This window comes from Piliocolobus tephrosceles, chromosome 12, assembly GCF_002776525.5.
Source record: "Piliocolobus tephrosceles isolate RC106 chromosome 12, ASM277652v3, whole genome shotgun sequence".
In the NCBI taxonomy this organism is placed as follows: domain Eukaryota; kingdom Metazoa; phylum Chordata; class Mammalia; order Primates; family Cercopithecidae; genus Piliocolobus; species Piliocolobus tephrosceles.
In genome coordinates this window covers 29,814,447-29,840,910 of record NC_045445.1, presented here as the reverse complement: position 1 = coordinate 29,840,910, position 26,464 = coordinate 29,814,447, and the positions used below count along the sequence as shown (strand labels likewise).

Here is a 26,464-nt window from a genome sequence, read left to right as displayed (position 1 = left end):
TCAGAGTTCTTCTTTCTCATTCCATATTTTTATTTCCTTTTCCACACAATGAATCTTGTTCCCAGTAACATCAATATATTTATCTGTTTGCTTATCCTATAAGACACACAAAACAGTATTGGAATTATTATAGCAAAACCATTACTAGCAATGAGCCTACGAAGTAAAGTTCAAAGTTTGTGTTTTTGTCCTTTGAATATATTTCCCTGAGGGTATACAGTTAGTTATGTATTCAAAATAATGACTCTTCTTAAACTCTTAAAATTTGAGACAAAGAAGAGAAAAAGAAAATGGAAAAAAAGGCAAAAGATATGAGCACACAGGTAACAAAAAAGATCCTTAAAAATATGAAAAGATAGTCAACCTTACTTTTTCTTAAGAGAGAAACAAAAGAAAACTACACTAAGATATCATTTCTAACCTGTCAAACTGATGATTCAAAAGCTTGCAGCACAGTTTGATGGCAACGTCCATGGAGACATAAACACGTTCATACATTGCTGGTGGCTATACAAAATGGCTCAATCATTATCAAAACAATTCATGAAAAGTTGCCACTTATAGTTTTTTAAAACTTGTCTCTGCTTCAATAGTTATTTCTCCTCATTTCTTACTTTGTATATATTTCCCCCTTTTCTCTTGATTTCAGATTATTTGTGTTCTGCCTACTTGTTAATTTTTAACACTATTTTACTTATCTTTCTATTATTTTTGTTTCTTACTCCATTAGTTTCTGCTATATTTTTCTTATTTCCTTTCTTGTGTTTTCTTCTAGTTTATTTTATTGATTTTTCAGATTTGTTTTCTTTCATTTTATTGATGTGAATTTTCATCTTATACAAGGTTTAATAGTATTATAACATGTGGGTGTGTTCATTATAATTGTTTCTTAGATATTTAAAAATTTTATGTTTTATTTCCCCTTACACACAAGAATTGTTTAAAATTTTAAAAAATTACAGATGGAAGGGCTTTTCTGGCATTTAAATATTCTTATTAATTTGTACTTTCATTTCACCATGATCTGGTAATGATATTTGTATTGTTTCTAACTTATGAAACTCACTGGGTTGTTACCTAATATTTGCTCAAATTTTGTGAATGTTTTATGAAACCTTGATAAGAAGGCATATTCTCTAATATCAGGATGCTAAGTTCAATACATAGCCATACGATCTATCTTGACTAAATATTCTCCCTTATAAGTGGGAGCTAAACATTGAGTACACATGTTCACAAAGAAGGGAGAAAGAGACACCGGGACCCACTTGAGGGTGGAGAGTGGAGGAAGATGAGGATTGAAAAACTACTTATCAGGTTCTATGCTTATTACCTGGGTGATAAAATAATCTGTATATCAAACCCCCTTGACACACAATTTACTTATAGAACAAACCTGCACATGTACCTCTGAAACTAAAAGTTAAAATATTATTAAGAATTACTATTATAATATATAAAAAAGGATCTATCTTATTGATTTTGCTTTCTTAGGTCTTCTTCTATACATTTACTATGTTTTGTCCACCTAACATGTCTTGAACTGAAAGTGGTGGGTCAAAATTTCCTAATCTAGTAGGGCTTATGAGTATAGTATTCTCTGAGTTCTTTTATGTTTAAAGTATTTTTCTATATCCTTAATAATTAAAGAATAACTGGTTTGAATAAAATCCTTGGCTCATACTCAAGTTACTTGAAAATTCTGGCCGGGCATGGTGGCTCACGCCTCTAATCCTAGGACTTTGGAAGTCCGAGGCAGGTGGATCACCTGAGGTCGGGAGTTCGAGACCAGCCTTACCAACATGGAGAAGCCCCCGTCTCTACTAAAAATACAAAAAATTAGCCGGGCGTGGTGATGTATCCCTGTAATGCCAGTTACTCAGGAGGCTGAGGCAGGAGAATCACTTGAACTCGGGAGGTGGAGGTTGCAGTGAGCCAAGATCATGCCATTCCACTCCAGCCTGAGCAACAAGAGCGAAACTCCATCTCAAAAAAAAAAAAAAAAAAGAAAAGAAAATGCTGCTCTACTCTTACCTTGCTTTGTCTGTTGTCAAGATGTCTAATGCCAATCTTTCTTTCTTTCTTTCACAAATGATTCCTCCCACTACAAGGCCTAGGGATGATTATAAATAATAATTTAAGTTTAATATTTTTAGTAGCACATGACTTGGAGTTGATGGTTTTGAGTCAGTTTTTGAAGGTACTTGGAGGTAATTCCAAGGTATTAAAGGCTGTGCCCTTCAATACTTACAGTCAGGCCTATTATTTCCGGAAAATTTTCTTTGATTATAGTTTTAAATATTAGTTCTATTTCATTGTTTTGTTTTCTTCTTTGGGAATCATTAATATAATTACATGTAGTTTGTATTTCTTTGACTATCTTCTATAATAATTATTTTCTCTGATTTTTTCTTAAACTTCTTTCTTTATTTCAAATTCATTCCCTTTGCTATTAAAGTGCCTTTCATCATTGCATCTTTTTCATTTTAATATCTTTTCTCCCTTTGTCATCAGCCAGTATAGTATTCATTTTCATGATGGGTTTATCTTTTTCTTCAATTTATTTCCTGAGTTTAGTCAACTCTCATTTTGTACATTTCTGTTCTGAGTTTTAAACTTTACCATTTGAGCCTTTTTTATATCTTCAAATGTTTGTTTAAGGCTTATTTATTAGGACTGAGATGTTTTATTGCTATTTTTTTCTGCTTTGGGGTTGGCTATTAGAAGTTATTTTTTAATCAAGTGAAATGATTAATTCTTATTTTCCAGTTCCTTCTTACAGAGCTTTGTGTAGGTGTTGTCTCCCTTTTATGTTCATTCTGAAATATTTTAGTTTCCTGGACCAGTAATAAGAGTTGTATGTAAATAGGAATCAGGAGTTTGGTGACTTATTAGATTACTATAATTATTAGTTCTTATTAAAGTGTAGCTTTTAAAAATCAATAATGCCTTTTGGGTAGGGGGTTTGGTAGATCGCTTAATTTTGTGATTCACTTTTATTTTTGCTGTATCCTGAAATTATATCTCTTGCTTTCTTCTTTCTCTTCACCACCAAGCCTCCAAGGGACATCTCTTCCAAGTTAATGCCCCCATGTCCTCCGAGGTTGTGCCTTCCCAAGGCTACCAACTTTACTTCTGTGAACTTTAAAGCACATTCCTTTTAATTTTCAGTAGCCATTGCTCTCATATACCAGGTCTGAGATTGTTCAGACAATTTTTTAACGGGAATAATAATTCTTTTTAATGGGAGTAATTTGATCAATTCTGCCATAGCTGGGCCTTAGCTCTCATATCTTCTTTTCCATTCAGCCTCTATCTGACTCTCAGTCCTGGCGTGGGCTGCAGAGATAACTCTGTGTAATTTGGGTGCTTATTTCTCTACCTATGTGTAATTTGAAGTTTGTGGAATTATCTGTCTCCTATTTATGTTATTGAGTGGGTTACAGGAGGTTTTACTTCCTTCTTTTGTGCATTTGAATTTCTTTTTGAATAAGGGAATGCAGAGATTTGGATTTAAAAGGCCAATGTTACCCTATGGGAACTCAGAACTCACTGTTAATATTTATTTTTACATTTATATAATACATATGCAGGCACACATACCTGAACATTGTGTACCCAGTATCTATAACACATTCATTTGAAACAAGTCTCTAATAATGGGTATGAAATATAATTTTACTGTGTGCTGTTCTTTATGTTCACTTCCATGCATCTATGAGAGAATCATCCATGGTTAGGGCCATGATTTGTAACTGTGGATAAATCCAGATGTACTAACAGGGTGACTGTGTTGTATTATTAGGCATGTTTTCCTGCCCTTCACATAATTTCTCCACCTAGATTTTTAAGGCTTGGAAATTCATAGTGAGTATCTCACTTCTTTGGCTTAAAGTAGTGATGGCAAATATATTTCAACTTCTGAGTTGACTCTAATTGCAGAACTTAGACTTTTTTAGAATTAAGACTTTGTCTCCAGATAAAGCGCAAATTACCTAATGGAGATGAAATACACTTATCTTTGTTATAGCCATTTACACCTCAGTGTGAATTATCTTATTACGTGGCTTCAGGCTTAAATATCTACATAGAAGGAAGGCAGATAATATAAAAGAGTGAAGAGAGTAGGATGGGTATTCGATGGACTGGAGCATTCATGGTCCTATTTAGCCCCAGTTAATGGTTCTCATACTATTTTTGCAAACCAAAGACTGAAATAATACTTGACATATAGTAGGTACTCAATAAATGCATAGGGAAATGGGAGAATGCAGGGCCAGGGATGCCAGATCTATTTTTAAAGAGAAACAAGAAATTTTATGTAAAACCTCTTGACATAAGATTCAATTCTGAATTCAGGTTTTGTTAGGGAGTAGAAGACAGGACTAAGTTCCTGATTTGGGGAGGGAAACACAAAGGGAGATTGAGACTATGGGCTTTGGTAATGAAACAGAACAGAACTGAACTGACAGATTGAAATAGTAACTGAGCCCATGACCTCAGCCTCATTAGCGAGAATGCTACTGAGACAGTCAGTGAGTAATCCAAATATTTTTATTTCTTTCCTACCTACTCAAATCACAAAAGACATATGCACTGTAATTGCCTATAAAAATAGAACTATATTCTTTAATTTGCTATGCATGCTAACAATGAATTATGCTTCTTTTAGGCCAAAATATGTCCCTACCCCTGGACTCCATAGTCTTCATTTTATCATTTTTTGCAAGTTTATTTAACTGTGATTGCCCATTGAACCTCTTGTTTTTAAAATTTAGTGTTTTTTTCCCCTTCTAGTTAGTGGGTTCTACATTTAATAGTTCATTCATTCAAATGACTAGATTGTTGCCTATCAGCAAAAAGATTTATATGATGGCTAACCCAAGTTACATAATGGCAGAATTTGTTCAGAGAAACCAAACTAAAAACATACAGAGGCAGGAAGAGAAACCAAAGATACTAATGGTTTGTTTGGGTTTTGTACAGTCTTAGAACAGGCTGTGTTTTAGGCTTGACAAAGAAAGGATCTATTTGTACCATCTGGCTTTCAAACACTCCCACAGTCTCCTATGTTGGTAAATCTTAAGTACTGCTATCTCTACAACATCCTATGAGATAATATTGAAGCAGGTGCTATTATAGCCTGGAGTAGCATTGAATATTTCCAGTCCTTTACATTTTCCCACTGGTATAAGAACTTTCACCTCCAAAAAGCCAAATAGTTCAATTAGGTTCAAAAGTCATACCACCACAATCAGACATTTAAAAAAGAAAAGCTTCTTGACTCTCTGCTAGGTGGTACAAAAACCAGTGAACTATTTGTTAGCTTCAGAGAATTAGGGTTCAATAGGTTTCTATGTCTGGAGGTAGCACATGATCTTTAACAAAACCACTCCACTTCAAAAATTTCTACTTTCTTTCATAGTACAATATACTTGTCCTTAGTTTCTTGACAGCCAGTATCTCTCTCTCTCTTTCTCTCTCCTCTCTCTCTTATGCATTGTACAACTAGTATTAACTTAGCTGCTTGTTATGAGTAAAATCCAAACTCTTTTATCTGCTCTCTTTATTTAACGCTATTTTCATTTAACTCCATAATTTTATTAGTTAATTCTGCAAAGTATTTGTGGATATGATATATATAAAATATTGCATTATTATTATTTGCCATATTTAATATCTATGCTTAATTAAAATTAAAGTTCAAAATCAAAGGAAATGTATATTTTTAAGTGAACAAAGGGCAAAACTGAATTAAGAATGTTGAATAATGGGCTATTTGATTTAATGAAACCTATGACTACCAAAGAGCGAAGTCTGCTTTGTCTGTGTAGCACAGAATGGTTGCAGTCAAAAATCACATTTCTATTCATTTTTGACCAGAGCCACAGCTAGTTTATCTGAGAGCTCAACCACTTCCTCTGGTATTCTATGTATATATGCTAGCCTACAGTTTCCTGATCATTTGATCAGGAAAGCTCCTTTAATATGAACCAAATGAAATAGAAGCAAGAGTTCTTTTCAAAGTGCCAGATCATATGTCTTTTCTTCCTGTTAAGAATTTCCCATTGTCACATCCAACCCAATAATCAAACATTTGTGAGGCCCTTCCTTAGAAACTCTTGACATAAGCAATTACTCTGGAAGTTAACTATAACACGGTACATAAGGTCTACGTTAATTAGACTGGCAATGCTTTGATGAGACTTTGACCAGTAGAAAATTACAGTGGGCCATCTTAGATCCTCTTAATTTGTTCACTACTGACCCATAGAGAGGAGTAGTAGCCCCAAGGAAGGTGTTCCTGAGATGTTACACTGTAATCTGAAATTTCACGTGGGTCTTGCCTGTATGGAGGATCTGATATAAAGTAGTGCTATTATTTAAATGCTACCTGTACTTTAGTGTAATTTGTTAATGGGCTTATAAGTCTACCCAGGAAAGACTACCTTGTGGGATCATACCTAGACAAGAATCTAGCCTTCCATGAACAAATGATTCATCTGGAAGGAACTCCTCATCCCTATTCTTAACTAGGTCTAAAATATATAGAATAATCACATTTTTCTGCTCTGAGTATGAAATCTAAAATTCCCATAGATCTAAATAGAAATCTAAAATTCCTCTCTGTCCATCTTCTCTTGGCTTTTCAGCTCGCTCACAGCATAACTCTCCTATAATATCATGAAGATCTCTAGACTCTTGGGCCCATCTCTTGTTTCCCATGCTATCAGCTTCCTTGCTCTGTTATTCTTCCTTTCTAAATTTTATTCTTTGGCTGATCACTGCAAAAACTTTATCATCAGCAACTATATGTCCTTATCCTTTTTGTCTTCTTGCTGAACTTGCCTTAGAAGCCTTCACCTTGATTCAAACAATAAATAGTCCTTAATTACTCTTCTTGAAACACTATGTACTCAGCTTCTCTACCTCAGCCCTTTACAAATGTTTTAGTCTTAGTACTTCTTTATTGCCCTTAAAAATCACTGAAGATGCCAAAGAGCTTTTGGTGACATGAGTTATATCTATATTAGAAATTAAAATGGATATATTTTTAAGTATTTATTAATTTATTGAATATATAGATTCCATTTCATTTTAACATAAATGACACATTTTGTAATAAATAATTATACAGTATTTTGCAAAACCCAAAAAATTAGTGAGAAGAGTGGCATTGTTTTACATTTTTGAAGATCTCTTTCATGTTTGGCTTAATGAAAAACAGGTGGACTCTCATAGCTACTTTTGCATGCAAATTCTTGTGATTTCACATGTCATGTGGTCTCTGAAAAACTGCACTGTACACTCCTGAGAGAATTACAGTAAAAGAGATAAATAACACTTTTATGGTATTATGAAAATAGTTTTACTTTATAGATGTTTTGACAGGTCTTGAAATTCCTAGTGGTTGCTAGACCACACATTGAGAGCCACTATTTTATCTTCATCATTGAATGTTTTCTTCCAATCTTTCTAGTTGTTTTTTCATAGTCTTCTTAACAGATTCCTTTTCCCTGGGCTTCTTGAATACCAGTATTTCCCAGAGTTCCAGTCTTCATGCTACTATTTCCTTCCTACTCCCATGATTTTGGTGTCCTCAAAGTTAGTTACCTCCAAAGTTTCAGCACCAAATATTTGATAATGTTCTAGGTGTCTCTACGTGTATGTCCATTTTCACCCTTAAGCCTCTTCCTTCCATTTGCTATCTATCTTGACTAATAGCATCACCATCTACCCAGTTCCTAAGCCAGGTAACAACATTCTCTCTCCTGATACATCTTATTAGTCACTAAGTCAAGTGAGTTTTATCATTTAAATATTTCTCTATTCCATCTCCTCCTTCTCCATTCCCAGAAGTTTATGCTCTCACTATCACTCATCTGTATTACTATTATAGTCTTCTAATTTATCTCCGTGTTTTCAATTTTACAAACCCATCATCTTGCCTGCCAAACCCAACTTCAATACTGCCATTAGCGTGATTTTTCTAAATGTGAATCTGAGCAAATAATTGTCTTGCCCTAATGAAAAACCACAAAAACTCTCCATTTGTTCTTGGAATAAATTTCAAGGTCCTTACCATGGCTTAAAACGCCTTCCAAAATCAGCTCCTGCTTACCATCTTCATTTTTTGCCACCTTTCTGTATCTTTCCTTTTTTGCTTCCCCAGGTATTGCAATATATCTGTATTTATTAAAACATATTATGCTTTTTAACCTCTCTGTGAAGCAAATATTGCTGAACCCTAAATGGATGAGCCCCCACCCTGTAAGATGCCACTTGTTAGTGTTGACTATTATAAATCAGATATTTTGTTGGTGATCTGGCCCTCCCCACTCTGTCTGTTCTATATAAAAATTTAGTCATATTTCTGAAGTTTAAAATGGGTTAACCTGCCATCTGTTTAAAAGCCATTGCTCTAATTTAGTGTATTCTTATTCACTTCAGAGTAAGTATAGCTTAACGACTTATGCAATGTGGGTCTAAAATATTCACATATCTATGTATGTACTATATATACAATTTGGGTGGAGAGAAACTGAGTTAAACAGTAGCTAAATTTCTTCTTTATGAAATAGAATTCAAATTATTTACTGTGAACTCATAGATTTCTTGAGAAATTTTTTTTTTGTCTGAGTTTGCATGATTGATTCTTCCTGTTCTAAAATGTCTTAAGCATGCAAAACTCCAAAATGACTAACCTCCTGTCCAGTTCCCCTTTATTATGCCTTCCAGTAGATCTTTATGTATTTCACAGAGTCTCATTTTAATTTTCCTAGCCGGGTTAAGAAAGTACTGTATGAGAAATACTTAGTAGAGTGACTGCCTCTCCTTGAGACAATAATCTCTTGATGCAATACATATATTTAGTATCTACTACTCGTTCACCCAATAAATTATTTCTCTTACTCTGTGTCTTAAATACACAACATTCTGGAGTTCTAAGAAAAAAAATAAGTATGGTATTTGCCTTTCACAAAGATGCCCTTAGTCTGAGCAGCAGAACCTAACTCTGATTCTAGAAATTAGTTGTATTTGACATGGATTCATCATGTCATTTTAGTATGTTTAATTTGGATTGGATTTATACTTTTATTTATGGCAGACAAGAGTGCCACTTAGCATGGTGGGGTAAAACGTATGGAATATATTATACCGAAAGGTGATGTAAGAAGAGTCTACAAATCTTTTTTAAAGAAAGGTTCTGATAAATGCATGGATAGCAGATTTATAATTAGACTGAAGTTATACCACCATTTTCCAGATCCCTGCTTAGAGACATTGCTAGAAGGTTGGTAGATTCGTGAATAGGAGGAAAAGTCAATGCTAATACAAAAACTGTCAGTATTCTCATGATTGGGTCTATAAGAGTGAATTGGAAGAAGTAATAAGTATTAAGCATGACACCAAAAGGATTGATAATGGTCTATAGGATACTGTGAAATGCTTTTTAGCATTTTATGCTGAGTCATTTCTTGAATGTTATAAGCTGTAATGCATTTTAATGAAAATGTGTTTCAACCTAGATATGGCCTTCAGATAAAAATACAAAACCATCTGAAGGGTCAAAACATCATAGAAGAGGGATATTAGTAAAATAAAGGCAAAATGACAGCTATTTCAGACCAGGCAGAATGAAACAACAAACTCATTAGAGGATTGTTGTGAGACAGACATTCACACTCTGAAAAATTGTTTTAGACGACTTTGGAAAGAAGGGAAACAAAAGCAGTTCATGTTAGGATGAATTACATCCTCATTATGCTTACCTCAGCTCAAGCTAAATAATCTTCATAATAATTCTATTTCACTAATAATTATCATTAATCTTTATTCAGCTATGCTAAGCAATGTCCTGAGTGTTTTACAAGCTTCAACTCATTTAATTATAAAGACAATCCTTGAAGAAAGTATTATCAACATTCCCATTTTATAGATGAGGAAACGTAGGCACAGAAACATTAATGAAGTTGCTAGTACTGTAAGTGAAAGAGTTGGGCTTTGGTAAGCATATTTATCTACATTTAGCAAATACTGTGTGAGGGGACATTTTATATTTAGATTTAATGGGGGGAAACTCCATTTCTATCCTCTCTGTTAAAAAAATCTAAGTTCTTGAATTTTCCAAAGTCAGAACATGCCACATTCCACTTTATTTCTTCCCTGTATAGTGAGGTATTTGCACTTTCTTTTTGAGACGTACAAAATGAACACAAACCACTCCTTTCATTCTATCATTTTCAGCACTCTTTTACTCCACTGTAGTAAACCCCCAAAATAGGGCAATTTGAGCCATTGCAAAGAAGCAAAAAAAGCACTTGAATCTGTGCTATTGAATTTTGCTGCAGAGAGCAATGTGAAGTAGGCCCTTTGCCCTCTTGAATAGTTTCATCTCTAACCTTTGGATCAGAGAACTGGGTACAAAACTCTATCTCTTCTAGTTCTATATTGTTAATATCCATTGTGGTCAGCTTTCTACATGTAGGCTATATAGTATGTCATGACAAAATTTATGGACTGAAATTATTTCATCTGCACAGTTGGAATACTACCTGAATCCCCTGAAGGTGGTATGGATTGCTACTAATCTCATGGCAAAGGAAAAGGATCATCCATGTCATTAACTAATGATAATGGGTATGAGAGCCAGAAACCCCTACTCTTCAGCTCATTCAATGCAACAGCGCACTTGACCCCAGGCATACTGTATTCATGTGAGTTTCTATGCATGTGAGATTCTGTAGCCTCTTATACAATCTGCTGACTGTGAAGAAACTTGATCAAAACATCAAAGTTTGCCAGAGAAGCTGTGTTTGTGCCCTTCACAACCATTGATGAAGTATCTTAACCTCACCTTCTCTTGACACCTTGCATATGGTCATCTGTCTTCCTGACTACTACTTCATATGGCTTATTTGTAAATTCAAGCAAATGTGCTTCTGACTGGCACTGATAGATCACTGATGCCAAAATATCAGAGAGGATGAAGCATAAGGACATTTTTTTTATTCAGATGGAAAATATTACAGATTTATGAGGAAGTGATGACAATAGCTATTCCATGGTATCTGTATATAGTCAGTATGTTTCCATGCCTCTCTTCACCAACTTTTTTGAACTCAAACCTTATTCAAAGAAATGATTTTTTTCCCTGATCCAAAAGGTATACTGGGTAGGTGTGGGGATAAGACTGGTTGGCTGAACAACCCAGCTCTGGCTTTTCACGTGCTGGATTTCCACTGCTTTCCAATGACCACTTACAGAGCTATAATGCACAGAATGACTATTGATGTCCCATTGATATCGATGCGATTTCCCCTAGTGGATTGAGGGCAGCACAGCATACAGCCATTAGTATCTAAAGGTTATGTATAATGGATAATAGAGGAAAATGAAATAGCAGAAAGGAATTTGCACGGGAAACAGAAGCAGCAAGTAGTTTCAGTGAAAGATTTTACTTGGGTTATACAGCAACTGCAAATAGGGATTGAAAAAAAATGAAGACTTACAGACTCAGCAATAGTCAAGAATGAAATGGTTTCATATTTTGAAATATAATACTTTTTTATTTCAACCACAGAAAGCCATTTAAAAATCATCTTGTATATTATAGCTCTTATGTGCCATCTTTCACCTGAATGCCTATTTATGAATTTTTACTCTATCCTTCTGAGGTGGTCACCAATATGGCACAGATGGGATAAATCAAGAGAGATTTTTACTGACTTATCCAGTCACATAATGTCTAGTTCATGACAGAACCAGGAACAAAGTTCCAGTGTTTGCCATAAACATCTCATATTGTACCCATTCAAGTTACTGTGCCAGCATTTAGCCTGACATTTCTGCATCTAAAAAATCTCCCAGTAAATGATTTCAACAAATATTCCTTACCAATCAACGAATCTTAGTGGCACTCACCATGGGAATGGATGACTTGGTATATGTAATTGAATTTGTAATTTAATAAGAAAAAATATCTGGTGGATTTATTCAGTAGACTGAGAAGTAAACAAGTTATAAAGTTTACTTCAGTGCTAGAAGAGCAGCAAGGTCTAGCACTCAAGAGTCAGTCTGCTCTGGCTTGAAGCTCAGCATCCTTATTTCTTAGCAAGGTACCCTTTAATCTCAAAAGTGGCCTCTTAACACTCTATGTGGCCTCTTAACTTTGTTGTGCCTCAGTTTCCCCAGTTATAAAATACATATGTATTGATAGTTATCCTTAAAGATTGTTGTGAGAATTAAATGAGCTAATACAAGTAAAGAGCTTAGCATAATTCATTTTTTTCAACAAACTTTTACTGAAAGGGCTTATATGTACCAGGCACTGTTCTTGGTGCTGAGATACAGCCATGAACAAAATTGTTAATTCTGGAAACTAGTGAATTTTAATCGTGAATAATAATTATTATGGTAACAATGGTAATAGTAATGATAATATTTAACATTTATAGGCTACTTACTATATTTCAGGCACTACTCCAGGTGCTTTACTTATATTAACTCATTTAATTCTTATAACAATCCTATGCTATAGGTACGATTTTAAGCCTATTTTACAGATGAGGAAATGGAGACCTGAAAAGGTTGCCCAAGGAAACATGCCTAATAAGTGGCAGAGGTCTGTAAAATCCATGTTAATAACTATTGAACTATACTATCTTATTTTCATGCCAAGTTGATATGCCATTGTTTATTCTATTAAAAAAGACAGTCCTTGAAATAACTGAAATGTTCCACTTTCACTGATGAAATGAATAAATATATAACTATGTTAAACAAGTTTCAGAATATATAATACAATTTTGATATGGGAGTGGCCATAATAATAAATTTAAATAGAAAATTAGGATTAAACATGGTAGAAACCTAAATAAAGAGATTGCTATTACTTGAACTTTTTTATACCAAGGGTTAGGGCTTGTATCTAAAACATTATCTCTCTATATAGTAAAAGTTAATAGAAAATAACCCATAAAAAATGTTTGTCGCATAATTGAGCAAGACCATTTTAAAGGGACTCTAATGTATTTAAACTTTTTATATTATTCCTTATTTTGAATAATATATTAAAGTCATGTTTGAGTTGTAGAACTTTCTCATCCTTTGCCTCCATCCCTTCAGCAGTATTTCTCATTACAGGTCACTACAAACCAAATAAACACACATGTTGGGTTATCCTGAAATGTCTGAGATAAAAGGCACAGTTTTGATATTATAGGATAATATCGTCCATGTTAAATAGAAGCATTGTTCAAATACATTCAGCTTATGTGATGAAAATATAAAAGAGAGAATCATGAACATCAGCACAGGCTATGATCCTATACTTTTTACAACATCAGTGACCTCCCTACAAAATACAGCCATTTATTTGCTTACCATCCACTGGTCTATGATGTCTACACAATCTCATTATGTGAACTTTTAGATTATTCTCATTTTAGATAAATGGGAATCAACAAAATGTACTTTATTACTTATAAGAAGGTCTAAGTCTCTTTTTATCTTCCACTCAAAATCATATTCATTGTGTCTTAGTGAGTAGATATGCTTCAATTAGGTAACGGGTAAACCTGAAAATAATTTACTAGGGATATACCTGGATAGAATTTGTTTTCTACAATGATATTCTATTAATTCTAGGAATAGTGCTGCCACAAAATATACACATTTCTTAAGTCACCTTACATTTTAGACTGCAGAACCACTGAAGAAAGTAAATTAATATTCAGTCACAATAAAATACCATCCAGAAAAATCAATACAATTTGCTACCAAATGAGGGTGACTTTAATCAGGGTGTCTCAAGAACAACAACATTTTTCCTAAAAGTGGAAAGAGCACCTTATAACTGCTCTCTGCTTTACTTTTCAAAACATAGTAATCACACAATTTTGCAGTCATTTACCTAGTGAAATAAGAATATATTTTTTGGTCACAATGTAAAAATCTGAATCTTGGGAAGAAATTATGTACTGAATTTTCTGATAGCTTCCAAATAACTGGGGCTTTAATGAAATTGCTACCTGAAAATTCCGTAGCAGTATTAATGTTTAACTATAATTTAAGAAGCTATTGTAGATTGGTACTTATGACTTCTAATGGGAAAACCGTAACAACCTTTTAATTGAAGGGGAAATGGTTAACTACAGTAATTGCAATCAATAAGACTATATTAGTAGTATAAATATTTCTTCTCAAAGAGCATTCTTTACTCTCCTCAGCAGTATTTAAGGTTAGGAAGAAAAAAAAAGAAGAAGAAAATCAATTTGTTATAATACTAAGCCTAGGTCCAAATCTGTACATTCCAGAATAGAGAGAAAAACCCCCCATTCCCACCACAAGCAAAACAAGACTTTTATTAAGAAGAAAACTGAGGCATGACAAAAAGGACTTACCAATCACATAGGCTAGTAACAAGGCCAAAGTCACTGTGATTGCAGTGGCGCTCAATGCTGTGCACTTCCAGTTGCAGCACCTGTAAGGTTTGTTAAAGGTAAAGGCAGGTCGGGAAAAGGTGCTTCGAGGAAGAGGCCTGGGAGGGGGCGAGTACACGGTATTGGATGTCAGAGGGTAGTTCTGACTGGCTGCACTGAAGATCGCAGAGGAACCAGATCCATGTTTGAACAGGAAATGCCTGTGAAAGGGAAACACAAGTTTGAACTATAAAAACCAAAGCCAGTTGCTACAAGTTACAAAAACAAACTCCATTAATTTCAAACAATCATGCTATAGCTGAGCTCAAGGGAACTGGATAGGGCTCAGCAACATTTTCATATACCTAAGAGGTAATTCTAAATTGCCCTTGTGGTTCTCTCTCTTTTCTTTGTCTTTTTCTTTTCTTTTGAAATCTAGACCTTTAAGAAACAGGCTTTGTGTTCCCCAATTTGCTGGCTAGTGAGTGCTAACATTCCACATTTGGTGTTACACACTACACCCTTCCCTTTCATTAAATATGATCATCAAGAGTTGATTCAAAACCAGAGATGTATCATTAGGCATTTTGATCATTAGTATGGCCTAGACACCAGTGTTTGAGATTATCCTCAGTACTAAACTTTAGAGATTAGCTTCACAGCCATATTTTCATTCAACATCTTATAAAAATTATCAAGTATACAGTCAAGTTGAAAGAATTTTATAATAAACAACCATATACTCACTAACTAGATTCCACAGATAGCATTTGACTGAACTCACTTTGTCACATACTTATTCATTTCTCCATTCTTCTCTCCATCTGTCAGTTTTTAGTTTTGTTTTTGTTTTTGTTTGTTTGGTTGGTTTTGTTTTGAGATGGAATCTCGCTCTGTCACCAGGATGGAGTGCAGTGGCGTGATCTCAGCTCACTGCAACCTCTGCCTCCCGGGTTCAATCTATTCTCCTGCCTCAGCCTCCCGAGTAGCTGGGACTACAGTGCATGCCACCACGCCCAGCTACTTTTTGTATTTTTAGTAGAGATGGGGTTTCACCATGTTGGCCAGGATGGTCTCGATCTCTTGACCTAGTGATCTGCCCGCTTAGCCTCCCAAAGTGCCGGGATTACAGGCGTGAGCCACTGCACCCGGCCAGTTTTTAGTTTTTAAGCATTTTGAAATATGTTGCATACATCAGTATACTTCCCTTCATATATTTTAACTCACATTAGCTAGTTTGATATTTTTACAAATTTTAATGTAAAATTTATGCACAATAAAATGTGCAGTTTTATGTGCACATTTGCTGAGATTTGACAAATGCTGTCACCTATGCAACCCAAACCCCTATCAAGATGTATAACATTCCCATCAAGCCAAGAAGTTCTCTTCTGTCCTTTCTAGGTAAATCCCTATTTCTATCCCCAGAGAAAACCACTATTCTGCATTTTTTCCCACCAGACATTTGTTTTGCCTCTTGTAGAACTTCATGCAAACAGCGTCATGCTACTGTCATATTTGAATTACTAAAGAAAGATCGTTGAGTGTTCATGACTATTGTAATATGGGCATTTTGTAAACAGTAGTAATGTATTCACATGGAAGGAGTTGCCAAAAACAAACAAATAAATAAATAAATAAAATTGCATATACTTCTTTTATACTTGTACAACAAATAAATAAAAGTACTTTTATACTTGCTGAGTGCCAAGTGTTGTGCTGAACACTCATTAGTATCTCATTTGCTCTTTACTCATATGATATAGTGTATAATATTATCCTCATTGTGCCTTTATGGAAATGGAGACCAAAAGAGGTTAAACAACTTGCCCATATTCACCTAGCAAGTGAAGGACAGAGCCAGAATCAGAATCTACGTCACTGGGGTTCCAATGTCCTTAATCTTTTTTTTTTTTTTTTTTTTTTTTTTTTTTGAGACGAAGCCTTGCTCTGTCACCCAGGCTGTAGTGCAGTGGCGCAATCTCACTGCACTCCAGCCTGTAACTTCCAGATCTCACTGCACTCCAGCCTGTAACTCCAGCTCACTGTAATTTCCACCTCCCAGGTTGAAGTGATTCTCCTGTATCAGCCTTCCAAGTAGCTGAGACCACAGGCACCTGCCGCCCTGCCTGGCTAATTTTTTGTATTTTAGTAGAGACAGGGTTTCACCATGTTGCCCAGGCTGGTCTTGAACTCCTGAGCTCAGGCAATCTGCCTGCCTCAGCCTCTTAAAGTGCTAGGGTTATAGGCATGAGCCACTGTGCCCAGCCAATCATTTTTCATAAACTTTTTTCTTTTCTTTTTTTATCTTTAATTGACATATATAACAATTGTACATATTTAAGGGGGTATATATGAGACAGGAATAGTATAGGGTGGTTGCAGGAGAATAAAAAAATTCCAGGCAGCAGTTTCACATGATTAGAGGCTATGGGCTATTAAGATCCTGAAAAACAGGATTTGGACCAAGCTGGCTAAGACTGACTGGACCCAACATGGTGTGGGATTTGACCTAGGTTTCACCTCGGACTTCATTATATCCTCATTAACATACTAAATCACGCAACCCACCAGCACCATGACAGTTCCAGAAATATCCATGTTTGGTGTAAAAATGGGTGGCACCACAGTTCCGATAAATCTTCACCTTTTTACAGGAATTTTCATGAATATTCTACCCCTTGAATAAACAAACCCAAAAAGGTAGCAGCCCCCAACCCCTTTGTGGGTGATTCTCTCTTGAGTACACTTATACTCCCTTTTCTTGAGTGTGTACTTCTCCCTTTGCAATAAATGTCCATACTTTCACTATTTTCCAACTTGTGCTTGAGTTCTTTCTTGCAACAGTGTCAAGAGCCCGGACACCAGCTGTGGTCAAGATCCCACCAGCATTTGGGGACTTCCCCCAGCCTACCAGCATCACATAGTGTTGTTTCAATACATATACATGTAGAGGGAGCAGATCAGGATAATTAACATATTCATCATCTTGACCAAAGTCTTTAATCTTAAGCAGTCCACCGTACTACCTGGGGCAGTAAAATACACTGCTAAATAAAACACATTCGAGTGCTACATTTTAATGTACAACAAAAAATTTCACTAAGCATAAAGCCAACATCACCTTGTACATGTAACGTATGCAGAAATGCATAAATTACTAACATCATTTTAAGACTGACTTCTAGCTTCCATATTTAAAGAACAAAAGCATATGTATTTAAAGGTATAAAAAAAACCCTACATGAATGTTAATGGAAAATACCCACAAGAGAGAATTTTGCTTCAGTATCATGAGGTTAAATATTTTTGAAAGGACTGGGTTGCTGAGGGGAGTACAGATTCACAGGTCTTTCTGGAGGGCAATTTGGCATTATATATCAAATGACTTTAAAAATGCCTATTCTTTGATGCAATAATTATGGCTATAGAAATTTTTCCTTAGGAAATGATGTGTATGACAATGCATATAAGAAGCCATTCATTGCAGTGTTATTTATAATAGCAAAAAATAAACATTTAAATGCCCAGTAATTGCTATTTCATTAAGTAAATTATTTTATAAACACATAATATAATACTATACAATCATTACAAATTGTGTGGCAAATGATTGTCTATTCACTGGGAAAAGTGTTTACAGATATTACCAAGCAAAAAAAGGAAGGCTTCAAAAGAATATGGGCAACATTATTCAATTTTTAAAGGAAAAAAGTACATATGTTCACAGGAAAATAATAATTTGTGTTACTTTTGTATGGTAGGGGTATTTTCTGAACTTTTCTGCCTTGAGCTTGTATTGATTTTGTAACTAAGATAAAAAAAGGATTCATGAGTATTAGGGAGTCGAAAACATTTACAGGATAACACCAACCACAGGAATAGTTGGTTCCATTTAAGTTAACATGATTTATTGAGTGCCTAAAAGGGCTGGGCTCCAAGTTAGGCACTTTATCTCCATTATTTTGATCCTTATATGTTTGTGAAGTTGATACTATTATCCTAATCTTCTAGATGACTGAACTGAGACCCAAAGAGCTTTAGTAGGAGTAGAGTGGTGATAATAGTAATTATTATAATAATGTTAGTAAGAGATAACATTTGAGTGATTATTTTTGACAGGCATTGCTCTAAATACTTCACAAAGTATTATATTATTTAATCTTCACAACAACTTTATTACAGTTAATAGCTCTATTTTACAGAAGAGATGATCAAAGCACAGAGAGGTTAAGTCACTTTTCCATGGCGCCACAGCTACTAATTGATTAAACTGAGTTTCAAACCCAGGCAGTTTGGCTGCAGAGCCACCGCTCTTAAACAATACACTATGGCATAGTGTATTGTTTGTGATGGGAATACAGGCCTGTTGAGGCCTAGAATATGTATGCTTTGTGCTGAATTTGGCATGAGGTTGATGTTTAATTGAGCCACACTATTACGTTCCTTTTTTTGACTAATAACAAGAATGTGAGAATGATGGCTACAGAATCACAGAGTTGGAAAGGACCCTCAGAAATCATCTAGTAGCCCATCCCTCTCATTTTGACGTTAGGGAAACTGAGGCCAAGAGAATGAAACTTTCTTACTTAAAAATAACATAGCTAGCTAATGGCATGAATGAAACTGGAATCAGGGGCTTCCAAAATAGTGTGTTTACATTGCCCCATGCTACCTGACAACCACAGTCTTCACCAGATTAGCATCAGGTTTTAATCATCTGGGTTAACTGACCTGGGCCCAACAAATACTATCTGTTCAAACTACATAATACACATCTATTCTTCTGTAGGTCAAATGTTCTTCTAGTAAATTTTAAAGACTGTCTTAACTCTTTTGGATGAATGGGTAAGCATTACAAAGAAACTACCCTTTAGTTGATGAGAACCTAAAAGAGTTACTACTGCTTCTAAAGGCACCTAATTTATTCCCAGAATGAAGAAACAATACAAAAATAATAGTAAGATTAAGTATATTTTAATGAATAAGTGACTCTTAGTTGTACTCTTTTCATTTGATTGTACTGTTACTTTAAGGCTTTTAAATAAATAACCTCCTCCACACCATAAAAAGATGAATTTCTTTTTTAATGTCTGCTTAACTCTCCCAGACTGTTTTATCCCCTTTGACCATCACATTTACTAGTAAGCAAGAAGTGTAGCACTATATAGGCAGCGTAGTGATATAACCTCCCTACCTCCCCACTCCTGCCCTGTGGTTACTTTGGAGGTGACAAAACGTCATATTACGGATTCGATATAGCAACACTCTGATGTGGTCCTATGGGATAAAGGAGAAACCCAGCAGGATGAGGCTCTTTAGTGTTTGGAGATAAAATCTTCAATCTTTTGCATATTTATGAAGGAGAATAATTGGATTTTTGAGACAATGTAAGTGTTCCAATATGTTGGATATTGATTTGGTTTGGTATAATATTAAGAGGTAGAAGGAAGAAAAAAAAAAAAGACAGAGAATTGTTGGCTATTATGACGGCAATTACAAGCAATAATCAATATCCCTAAGCCCTGTAATTTCATACTGATGTACACCAAAGGATTTCCAAATGCAGTTTCATAAGTAAAATATTACAGCATAATGAATAAATTTAACAGTTGCAGCAGAAAAACATTTAAACTAATTTTTATTTGAGTGGAATCCAAATCACGGTTCTCAGTGAGGGTAGATAATAAAATGAGTTCATGTACTAAGGTTCTTGTTTTCTTATTAACAATCTCAGATTAAGATTCTATGCTGAAAGTGATCTATACTTTGTTGTGCACCATGAAAAAGAGCAATGCAAATGATATGTTTTGTCATAGGGTTTGCAGTCCATTGTTGGAAAGTCAAACTAGTGCCTAAATGTGTTTTCATAGTCCCTGAAAGAAGCAGGAGCATAAAGACAAATGCTCAGTGCTAGATGTTAGCTATGTGCTCATAAAATCAGATCATCTGTCTAAGCACATTGCTTTTCCCTGGGGACCTGGGGATATACTAAAATGTTGCTATCATTTTCATACAATTGGATTTTTTTCCACAGAGCAAATGATAAAAATGCAGTTCAAGAGTTTATGTGTAAGTAGTACTCTTCTTTACATCTGTTTTAATATTCAAGTTCAAATTTAAAAAGGAAAGGCAAGATATTACCAAAAGGAAATGGGCATATAAAGAAATTGAAAAAAAAAATCTTCGAGAATGATGAGACCCAGTGGTGGTAAATGGGAATATAATAAATGCCCCCGTACAGATTTTAAAATCATCTATAAAAAATGGGAAAATGTGCTCTCTATATTTAAACCCCTCATACTACATAATTCTGAGGGTATCTGCTAGCACTAAATAATGTGATTTAATGTGGCACTTAAAATTCTATAGGAAATAGACAGAAATCTATGACTTTCTAATAACAGATGTATAAATAACCAATGATTTTTTTCTTTTACATCTTGTAAACATTCTTATGAGGCGCATATCTAAACCTATATTCCCTTGGCTATAAGCATTTGACTCACTTTTGTACCCAGAAGAAGGAATTCAACTTGATTCCAGTAAAAGCTGAGATTGGGTTTTTAAAAAGAAGACTACAAGTTAATAGGACCAAACCATATTTGGATAGCATAGTAGAATTTAGGTATTTATTATTTTTTTAAAAGAAACAATTATAAAATGAATTTTTATTGTGATAAAAAGCATATGGCATAAAATTTAGCATGTTAATTTTTTTTAGTGTATAGTTCAGTAATGTTAAGTATTACTGACATGGTTATACAACAGATCTCTGGAACTTTTACACCTTGCAAATCTGAAACACTATATCCCCATTAAACAATTATTCTTTCCATTCTCTTCCAAGCAACCACCGTTCTGCTATTTGTTTCTATGATTTTGACTACTTTACATACTTCATATAAGGGGAATCATGCGGTATTTGTGTTTTTGTGATTTACTTCACTTAACATAATGTTCTCTAAGTTCATCCATATTGTAGCATTTGACAGCATTTCCCTCATTTTTAAGGCCAAATAATACTCTTTTATATGTATGTACCATATTTTGTTTATCTATTCATCCACTGATGGACACTTAGGTTGCTTCCACCTGTTGGCTATTGTGAATAGTGCTTCTGTAAACATAGAAGGTGTACAAATATCTCTTTGAGATCTGCTTTCATTTCTTTTGGATAAATACCTAGAAGTAGGACTGCTGGATCATACAGTAGTTCTATTTTTACTTTTCAGAGGAACTTCCATACTGTTTTCCATAGTGGTTTCTACTTTACAATGCCACCAACCATGTACAAGGGTTCCAATTTCTCCATGTCTTCACCAAAACTTGTAATTTTCTTCTAATAGTAATGATTCTAATGGGTGTGAGGTGATAGCTCATTGTGGTTTTGATTTGCATGTCTCTGATGAATAGGGATTTTGAACATCTTTTTTTTTTTTTTTTTTTTTCTGGAGACGGAGTTTTGTTCTGTCACCCAGACTGGAGTGCAGTGGTACAATCTCGGCTCACTGCAACATCCGCCTCCCAGGTTCAAGTGATTCTTCTGCTTCAGACTCCCGAGTACCTGGGACTACAGGCATCTGCCACCATGCCCAGCTAATTTTTGTATTTTTAGTAGAGATGGGGTTTCACCATGTTGGCCAGGGTGGTCTTGAACTCCTGACCTCAAGTGATCTGCCCACCTCGGCCTCCCAAAGTGTTGGGATTACAGGCATGAGACACCGCACCCACCCTTGAACATCTTTTCATATGCTTTTTGGCATTTGTATATCACCTTTGTATAAATGGCTATTCACACGTATTTATTCTCATGCCTCCAAAAGACACAAGAAAATGCCATGCTGGGTCAGCTGCATTTTCTTCTCTAACAAGAATACTTAGTGCTGTTTTGTGGAAAAGAGTCATTACTGGCAAAGATATCAACCTCAACATCTCCACTAACAACTATATAAAGGAGAATTTCATTTTATTTGCCCTGTAATTCTTTCTTCCAAATACTAAGCCACCTCAGTCCATATATTGCCTCTAAACCTCGGATGCCAAGTGTTGATAAAAAGTCTATGCTCCTTCCACATCATTCATAATTTTAAGATTTTTTAAATGAATTTCTGGATACTATCTAAGCTTTAATTTTCCTAGGCTTAAGTCTTCGTTCTATAATATATTCTCAAATAGAAATACTCTCTAGTCTAGATTGTTACTCTCATGATTTTGCAAATTGGGTAGTGAATAGGTAATGGGTGAGATTTCTTTCTTTGTTTTTTTTTTTTTTTTTTTTTTTTGAGATGGAGTTTCGCTCTTGTTGCCCAGGCTGGAGTGTAATGGCATGATCTCAGCTCACTGCAACCTCCGCCTCCCAGGTTCAAGCAATTCTCTTACCTCAGCCTCCCGAATAGCTGGGATTACAGGCATGTGGCACCATGCCCGGCTAATTTTGTATTTGTGGTGGAGATGGGGTTTCTCCATGTTGGTCAGGCTGTTCTCGAACTCCCAACCTCAGGTGATCTGCCTGCCTCGGCCTCCCAAAGTGCTGGGATTACAGGTGTGAGTCACCATGCCTGGCCGGGAGATCCTTTATAAACCTTTTGGTGGGTATCATCCCTTCTCCTCTTTTATTCAGAAGCAGTATCTGCCCTATCTGGTCAACTGTCTCTGGATTGCATATTCCTTGAGGACAGGCAACAGTCTTAATTTCTAGGTACATTTTCTCTTACTTCGGAGGTACTCAATGAATACACATTGATTTGTATGATGCCTTTGCTTCTTCTAAAAGGGTCTTGAATCACTATGCAGAAGGAACAAAGGTTGGGTAGTCTAAGGTAAGTGTTCTATTTGTGGGCAAATATTTCTTGGTTTGTTGAATGTAAAAACAACTATATGTGCTCATTTCATTTTCACATAATCTAAAATAAATAAATCAAAGAAATAGTTGATTCACATTTCATGTCTTCTTGTGAGATGTTTTGGTAATGAAAGAATTACTATTAAAAAATACACCAATAATTTAAAGATAATTGCTGTTAATGATAATGGCAATGTCATTGCCCATTTACTGAACATCTATTATGTGCCAGATACTCTGCTAAAGTACTTTATGTCCTTTTTCTCTCTCACTGAATCCTCACCATAATCCTATAAGGTAGATGATATTATCTGCATTTCATAGGTGAGGAGACCGAGCATCAGATAACAAGATTAGATAAATTTCATCAGGTTACACAATTGGTAAAAGAGAGTTGGGAATCAACTTCAGTTTTGTTGATTGCTAGAATGCAAGCTACATGAAAGTAGAAATGCCTATCTTATTTATTACTGTATCTTCAGCACTTAAAATGGTGCATAATAAACAGCAGGTACTCAATAATATTTTAAAATCCATGCCTGAATAATAAAACCCATTTACTTAACAACTGCATACTTTAGCCTACGATATCACTCATAATATTAATCATTAAGGTAATATGATCTTCTTAATTCACATGATCATCTGATATTTCTCTTCTCAAAGATGAACACATATAAACTTGATATTTCACTGAATATGTTCTTATGGAATTTGTTTTCAACTCTTAAAATTACAGCAATGATCAAATGATATCAGGAGGATACATATTTATCATCGTTGTGAAAGTGAGGTAATTGTCATGGCTCCCTGTTTCGAATGTGGGGGACATCAGAAAAGTTTCATGAAGTACTGTACTTGACTTTCCCATGTCAATTAATATAAACATAAATACAAATTAAATATAATTAAATATAAATTCAACATTCTATAACAGGATGTTTAGAGATAAATTGAAACTAGGAGTAAGGACATAGATACATAAATGGTATAGAAAGAATATACTATGTATTTTACAATGTTTGACCAAGTTGCTTTAGTTGACCTCAAAACTAATGAAAACAAATAATTAATGTTTCTCTTCATAATAATGCCCTTCCAAGTCATCCTTTCATTCTCCTTCTCCAAGTTAGATCCATGTTCTGTTAACCCAACTGTAATTTAAAATTTGATATTAAAAAATTCTATATCAGTTGAAGGGTAGATATCAAATTAATATTTTCTATTAATGCAAATGTTCCTGTATTAAAAGGCTCAGGTCAATGTATAAAAATTATTTACTAAGATAAGTAAGCTTATCATATTTTCATTCTATATTTAATACGAATTTAGGTTTGAGATAATGGTGTGGAAGCTATAATCCTTTCAAACTACAAAATAATGTGGAAAGCTATTGGTAGGTGAGGTTATCAATCCTCCTATAATTTTATACATTTTTCCTATGGAGGGATAATGGAATGCCACCCTATAGTTTTCAGTATTTCATTCCCTAACAGAGACTAATCAAAATGGGAACAAACAGGTGACCTAGGAAATATTTGTGACTATACATTTAAAAGTAAATCAGACTCTAAATTTCCCAGGACTTAAAAAAAAAAAAAAAACCTTCATTTTGTAAAGAAACTCAATTACATTTACCTTTGCTGAAAGTCAGTTCCCAATTTTACTCAACAGACAAACTGATGATTTTATAAAATTGATCTTCACTGGTTACTTGGATTATTATTGTTATTTTTTCTTTATACAGGAGGGGGTAGTGGGTAGAGTATTATACACTTTCATTATCTCTTTTTTTCATCTTCTCCCCTCCCTCCCTCCCCCCTCCCTCCCTCCCTCCCTCCCTTCCTTCCTTCCATTTTTTTCTTTCTTTCTTTGATGGAGTTTCGCTCTTGTTGCCCAGGCTGGAGGGCAATGGCGTGATCTCGGCTCACCGCAACCTCCACCTCCCAGGTTCAAGCGATTCTCCTGCCTCAGACTCCCATTCATCTTCATTTTCTACAGACATGTATTTTTCTGGTTTATTTTAGGAGCCAGTTGACATGGTATACTTTTCTGTATCATTTATTTTTACTGAGTTATAATGGACATCAATAAGGACATCTTATATAAAAAAAGTTTCAAATTAGTTACAAAGGAGTACAAGAAGGACAGAGCCTAAGAGTTTCTCACTAAACACTTCGGGTTGAAAATCTAGATCATCATGCTAATGCAACTTTTGAAGGATCTTGATCAACATTTGGCTTTTATCCACTTTTATTTCTTTGAAAGACTCATTCATACATGTACGTTAAAGGTAAGAATATTTTATAATGTCATAAAATAACATAAGAAATGCCACTGAAATCAGTCCCTTAACCTATCCAGCATAACATTTTTCTTTTCTAAAGAACAAGCTGGCAAAACACATGACTGTCCTTTGAAATAGCCTCAAAATAAAACAGATAGCCAGAGGTACAGACTGCTTCTCACCAACATCCATGTTCTCCTCTCTTCCTGGGCACACAAATTGATTACATTTCCCAACCACCATTTCTGTTAGGTGTGGTCATGCGACTGAGTTCTGGCTAATGAAATATAAAGTGTGAGCAAAAGTGATGTTTGACACTTCAAGTCTTGACCCCTAAAACTAGCCACCCATGATCCCCAATCTCCTTCCTCATCCACTGGCTAGAAAAAAGCAGACCCAAATATGGAAGGAGCCTAGTACAATTGTTACAGGTAGATAGGCATGAGTGGGGCAGGAGAGGGCTCTCCCTATTACCCACTAGAAATGTCGGTTGATAGTTCAGCAATTATTGCATTGCCTTTCAAAAAGTGACAAATTGGCAGCCGGTGCCAGGGAGAGGTCACATCCTGATAGTCCACACCTGTTAACATCAAAATGTTAATTGAATGTAGGCCCCAAGGAGAAGCAACTTCCTGGACATGCACATTAAGAGACAAAAATAGCGAAGTATGATCTGGGTACATGCCACTGGAAAAGGGAAGAAAGTCTCAGATGGGCATGTGTATAACTCCCTAAACACAGTGTGTGTGCTCAATTCCAAATGGTAAGGAACACACTAAGTATGCGGGAAGCCCACCATAAGGGTAGAATCATGGGAAACAGACGAGCCTATAAAGCCCTAGAATCAAAGTTAAAGGCACCTTTATTATTATTATTATTATTATTATTATTATTATTATTATTATTATT

General features: G+C 35.0%; 1 protein-coding gene across 2 annotated transcripts in view; it reads right to left on the bottom strand.

Annotated features, from left to right (window-relative positions):
* TENM1 (teneurin transmembrane protein 1) overlaps window positions 1-26,464 on the bottom strand; it is a 604,771-nt gene that overhangs the window by 330,343 nt on the left and 247,964 nt on the right. For both annotated transcript variants that reach the window (XM_023198891.1, XM_023198892.1), the window contains exon 5: window positions 14,406-14,644. In XM_023198891.1, coding sequence (XP_023054659.1) covers window positions 14,406-14,644 — 239 coding nt within the window. The remainder of the gene's footprint in view (window positions 1-14,405; window positions 14,645-26,464) is intronic.